Source organism: Colobus angolensis, unplaced genomic scaffold, assembly GCF_000951035.1.
Source record: "Colobus angolensis palliatus isolate OR3802 unplaced genomic scaffold, Cang.pa_1.0 Scaffold155, whole genome shotgun sequence".
Classification (NCBI taxonomy): Eukaryota; Metazoa; Chordata; class Mammalia; order Primates; family Cercopithecidae; genus Colobus; species Colobus angolensis.
The window spans coordinates 2,187,583-2,193,582 of NW_012114655.1; the positions used below are offsets into that span (position 1 = coordinate 2,187,583).

The 6,000-nt window shown below is 49.7% G+C and overlaps 1 protein-coding gene across 1 annotated transcript in view; it reads left to right on the top strand.

The window, feature by feature from the left end:
* APCDD1 (adenomatosis polyposis coli down-regulated 1) overlaps nt 1–6,000 on the top strand; it is a 39,039-nt gene that overhangs the window by 26,123 nt on the left and 6,916 nt on the right. The window contains exon 4 of the mRNA XM_011936614.1: nt 5,114–5,435. Coding sequence (XP_011792004.1) covers nt 5,114–5,435 — 322 coding nt within the window. The remainder of the gene's footprint in view (nt 1–5,113; nt 5,436–6,000) is intronic.

Below are 6,000 nucleotides of genomic sequence, written 5' to 3' on the forward strand. Positions count from 1 at the left end.
TTCCATGTATCCATCTTGGAAGAATGCTGTTTCCAAAAAACATCTCAGAAAAGAGAAACTTTAGACCCAATACAATATACAGGCTTTAATTTCTGTTTCTCTGTAGTTGTGCCTGTAGGTCTCTAATTTTTATTCAGGCCAAAGATTATGAGAATTAGGAGCATAAATTATATTTTTAAAATTCGTTACAATACAGAGGTATCTCCTTATTCAACGGTGGCTAAAACTGCCCCCTTGTTGACAGTGTCCACAGAGGCCAGAAACAACTCCACTTGTTATGATAACTTTGGTTTCTTCATGGCAGCTAAAGAGTTGTCCCAGCACTTGGGGACGCTGAGGCAGACAGATTGCCCTGAGCTCAGGAGTTTGAGACCAGCCTGGGCAACATGGTGGAACCGCATCTCTATAAAAAATACAAAGAAACAAAAATTATCTAGCCGTGGTGGTGCATACCTGTAGACCCTGCTACTCAGGAGCGTGAGGTGGAAGGATGGCTTGAGCCTGGGAGGTGAAGGTTGCAGTGATCCGAGATCACATCACTGCACTCCAGCTTGGGCAACCCCCAGGCTTTCTCTCTCCCACCTCCAACAGAGTGAGACCCTGTCTCAAAAAAAGAAGAAAAAAGGGTAACTAGTCAACAACCAAAAAATAAAAAAAATTTAAAAAATTGGCAAAGGAAAATGTAAATTAAAACCACAATGAGATATCAACTTACCCATTAGGATGGCTATTACAAAATACAAAACAATCAAAACCAGAAAATATCCAGTGTTGGGAAGGATGTGGAGAAACTGGAACTTTATACATTACTGATGGAGATGTAAAATGATTCATCCACTCCAGAAAGTGGTATGGTGGTTCCCCCCAAAAATTAAACATAGAATTACCAAATTGATCCAGCTGTTCTCCTTGTGGGTACATACCCAAAAGAATTAAAAGCAAGGACTTGAACAAACGTAGGGACACCTATGGTCCTAGCAGCATCAATCGCAGTAGCCAAGAGGCGGAAGCAACCTAAATGTCCATCGACGTGAATAAATCAACAACATGTGGAATATTCATGCAAGGAATATCAGCCTTGAAAGGATGGAAATTCTGACACGTTTTACAACATTGATAAAACTTGAGGAGCTTATACTAAGTGAAATAGGCCAGATAACAAAAAGACAAATAGTGATAGTTCCCCTCAGATGAGGCACCTCTAAGAGTCAAATCCATAGAGACAGAAAGGAGAATGGAGGTTTCCAGGGCCAGGAGGGAGAATGCGGCGTTAGTGTTTACTGGGTGCAGATTTTCAGCTGGGAAAGATGAACAGGTTCCAGGGGTAGCCGCACAACAGTGTGAATATAATTTAAAATGGCTAAGATGGCAAATTCTTTGTTAGGTCTATTTTTTTAACACACACACACACACACAAGCATCTAGTTTAGGGATTCAGCAAGACCATACCCAAGAGCCAGGTTTCTCCCACTCCCTGCACCCTCCCTAAATTCTCAGGCCCACCTGGTGGAAAATGAGCCTCCCTGCGCCTGTGCCCCCCACAAAACAAACAAACAAAAACCCTGCCTGGCCTGCTTTTCTCTGCTGTGGAACAGCAACACTTCAGCCCAGGCACCATAATTTTCCTGAAGTGACCAAGTCCCACTGGGCCCTCATCTGGAGCTCAGGACCCCGGCCTCATTATTCCTAAAGGAAAGCACCCCTGAAAACACCCATTCTGGAACAGCCAGGGCAACAGCAGTGACCCCTCCCCTCCCCCGAGCCTTGTCCTTGTCTGAGCCAAAGGGCAGTTGCTCCTCGACGTTGTCCCAGAAGCATCTCTTGCAAGAACTAACATCCATTCTTTCCTTTCTCTCTCCCACCCCCAACTTAGAAGCTCTCTGAGCTCCTCCTGAACTGATCCTGCTATTTGAGGAATTAAAGAGACTCTCACCTCCTTAGAGTGACCAGAAATGAAGGAGTTGGCAACTGATGTTTTTAAATTCCCAAATTACAGATGGCAAACCAAGTTGTGGGGACTGGCACAGAGGGGAGGTGGAGGTTGGGGTTGGTGTAGGGAAGCGGGGCTGCCAGCTAGGCTTTGGGGACCTGCCCAGGCAGAGGGGACAGCCGCTACCAGCGATGAGCTGCAAATGGTAGGAGTGCACAGCTTCTCCTGGCTGATTGGGGAAGATCTGACCCCACGCTTCTTACCCTGATGGAACCAGTGCTCCAAGTGGCCTCTCTTATTTCAGCATGTGCTGGGCTCAGCTGTAGGTGGTGCTGGGCCAGGGTCCGGCTCCTGCACAGCCTGTGTCTCTGACAACGACCTTCCTGCCTGTGAAGCTTTCGTGATTTGAATCCAAGCTCGGAGCCAGTGTCAGGGGGCGTGTCACTGGTCCCCACACCAGGACCGCAGGCCTGATTTCAATGGTGACACTTCCAGCACTTATGCAGGAGCCCTGGGCTGGGCACACGATGTCATATTAACTTTCCATCCTGGGTTTTGAATATCAGAACCCTTGTTTAGGTGAAAAATCTGGAACCTTTACCCCATAGTAGTTGACTAAGGAAACATAAAGCCTAACCTACCATACTCAGCGATGCTTTCTTTTAACTCAGTTTGTATTTTCTTCACCTTAAGGTGCATTTGAAAGACAGTGGCACATAGGGTGGCAGATAGGCCTTTATTTAATGTTCACACCAAGTGGGTACACTGAGTGGGAACCACCTTAATCTGCTGTTCATTTCTTGCAGCAGTTATGCAAGTAAGTGTCATGATCACCATTGTATAAATGAGGAAGTTGAAATGGGGAGAAATAAATAACTTGCCCAAAATCACCAACTGTGAAGCGGCCGGGGCTGGCCTCGGCCCCTAGGAACTGGGCAGAGCCATCTTTCCATCACGTAATTAATCACTGGGCTAATGGGCCTCATGCAGGAGCTCTTCTCTGTTTCTCCTGTAGCTTGCAGAGGGCAGCTGACTGCTGAGCACAGGTTGCAGGCAGTTTCTCCGTGTGCCCCAAAGCCCTCTGTAGGAAACCGCAGGCCAACAAATGCACGTAGCGCCTGGGGACGCCCAGGACTTGGCCTTCCTCTCAATGCTGGAGCTATTTGATCCAATCGTCTACAAGCCACAAACCATGTTAGCAAAGGAAACATTCTCTCACATGAAGTGCAACTCCATGCCCATTTAATGCACACAGCAGCAGCGCAAGTTAGCGAGCACAGCTGTTCTCCGAGGAGAACGCTCCTCCTGCCCTCTTGGAGAAACCAAACAGCGACCACAAGGAAATCACATGTTGAGTGAGGGCTGTAAACCCAAAGACCCTGGTGATTGAGATCTCCAGCTTTAAAGAACTGCTAGAGAGTAAGTGTGTGCCTGCCCAGTGAGTGGGCAGCCCTCAGCCTTGGCCGCAGGGCAGATGTGAGGCCACGAACTGATAGCATGGGAGCACGGGGCTGGGGTGGCCCAGCCGTCCCCAGAACACTGAGCTACCCACTTCTATCTCCCCACCACAGCCTGATCCGCTTGGCACGTGCTGCTAGTGGTCAGCGTTCTGCTAGCCTGCCGGCTTTGCACCCCCTGGGTGGGAGGAGAATAGCGGAGGGATGAGCCAGGTGCAGGAGGAGGCAGCCCGGGCTCAGAAGTGTCTGGAGAACTTGGTCAGACAGCGAGGCACTGGCACTGTGTTCACGCACCCTGTGCCCTGACCTCCAGCCTCTCTGACGTGTGCACCCCTCACCAGAGAGGACTTTCTGTGCCACAGACAGCCCTTGTTCCCTGCTGTGTTCCTGTTATAAAATAGACTAGGCATGACAGGGTCTTCTGGAAGGTCAGAGCTGTGACTGTCTTGCTTAAAGCTGAGAAAGCAGGAAGAGGAACACAGCAACCTTCTGAACCTGGAGGCGGGCAGGCCCGGAGACAGGGCAGTGTGCAGGTGTGCTTTTTGCTCCGCAGCCTCCAGCTCTCCCTTCTTGCAGGCCGCCTCCTCCATTCCCTCTCCTAAAGGACCTTGCCTTTCCTACACAACTCCATTTCATCCACAGCCAGTGGAGTGCTGGCCTTTTTTTTTTCTTTGTGTCTCCTAACTTTTGTTATTAAAATAAATTTAATTGTGGTAAAATACACATAATGTAAAACGTATCATTTAGCCAGTTTTAAGCGTGCAGTTCTGTGACACTGAGGGCATTCACGTTATTATGCAACCATCACCACCTTCCACCTCCAGCACTTTTTCATCTTCCCAGACTGAACCTCTAGTTCATTAAACCACAACTTGTCCCCCTACTTCCAGCCCCTGCTGCCACCACTCCACTTTCTGTCTCTCTGAATTTGATCACTCTAGGGACCTCCTATGAGTGACATCATACAGTCTCCTTTTGTGTCTGGCTCATTTCACTCACCACGGTGTCCCCAAGGTTCACCCCTATTGTAGCGGGTGTCAGAGCTTCCTGCCTTTCTAAGGCTGAAGGGTATTTCATTGTATGGCATTTTGTGGATCCATTCATCTGTCAGTGAACACTTGGGGTGCTTCTACCTTTGGGTTATTGTAAATAACCCTGATGTGAACATGGGTGTGCAAATAGCTATTCAAGTCCCTGCTTTCAACTCTCTTGGGTGCATACCCAGAAGTGAGATTGCTGGGTCATATAATTCTGTTTCGTTTTTGGTTTTTGCTTGTTTGTTTGTTTGAGGAACCACCTTACTGATTTCCACAGTGGCTGGACCGCTGTGCATTCTCATCAGCTGTGTGTAAAGGCTCCCATTGCTTCATATCCTTGCCAACTCGCGATTTTTTGATAGCATTTTTGATAGCAGCCATCCTAATGGGTGTGAGGTGCTGCCATCATTTCTTTTTGAAATCAAGTGTCCAGTGCATGTGGTCGGAAAACTGAACAGGATTCTGAAGAGGCCACATCACATCTGAAATGTCAGCGTAGGTCTGTGCTGTCAGGCAAACACGTGTGCACTTTGCGTCCACAGGCACACTTCACTCTCACCTCTGTCTGTGCCCGGAGCGTGATTCCAGTTGGTTCTTGGTGTTGAGGTTGTCACCGATGGTGACCTGGTACCTGGTGAGACCCCATTTGCCAGAAGCACATGTGCTCTGTGTTTGTTTCTTGGCTTCAGAACCACGACCATGCCTGCATCGCCTGTCGGATCATCTACCGGTCGGACGAGCACCACCCTCCCATCCTGCCCCCGAAGGCAGACCTGACCATCGGCCTGCACGGGGAGTGGGTGAGCCAGCGCTGCGAGGTGCGCCCCGAAGTCCTCTTCCTCACCCGCCACTTCATCTTCCATGACAACAACAACACCTGGGAGGGCCACTACTACCACTACTCAGACCCGGTGTGCAAGCACCCCACCTTCTCCATCTACGCCCGGGGCCGCTACAGCCGCGGCGTGCTGTCCTCCAGGGTCATGGGAGGCACGGAGTTCGTGTTCAAAGGTAGGGTTCCCATCTCGAGTCCCAGTATCACAGCCGCTACACGGCCCTGTGACATTTTTGGGGAGTCAGAGCTGAGGGAAGGGGCCGCTCTTCTGCCTGAGTTCCGAGGAGAGAAATCAGGGAGCCATTTCGGCCTCAGTCCTTCCCAACGCCCTCTGAGTTTCTCCCTGCTCAGAATGGATCAGGCGGACAGCCTCCGCTTGCAGGCCTGAGTGCGGGGGGGAGTCCACTCCGCTGCATGTGGGGAGTTACCAGTCCAGGGAGGATGTTACTGGGAACGAAATCTCTGGCCAGGTGCAGAGGCTCATGCCTGTAATCCCAACACTTTAGGAAACCAAGGCAGGAGGATCTCATGAGGCCAGAAGTTTGAACCAGCCTGGGCAACAGAGTGAGGTTATCTGTAAAATAACCTGGGCATCTGTAAAATACCAGCCTGGGCAACAGAGTGAGGTTATCTATAAAAAATAAAATAAATTAGCTGGATGTGGTGGCATGTGCCTGTAGTCCCAGCTATTCCGGAGGCTGAGCTAGGAGGATCGCTTGAACCCGGGAAGTTGAGGCTGCA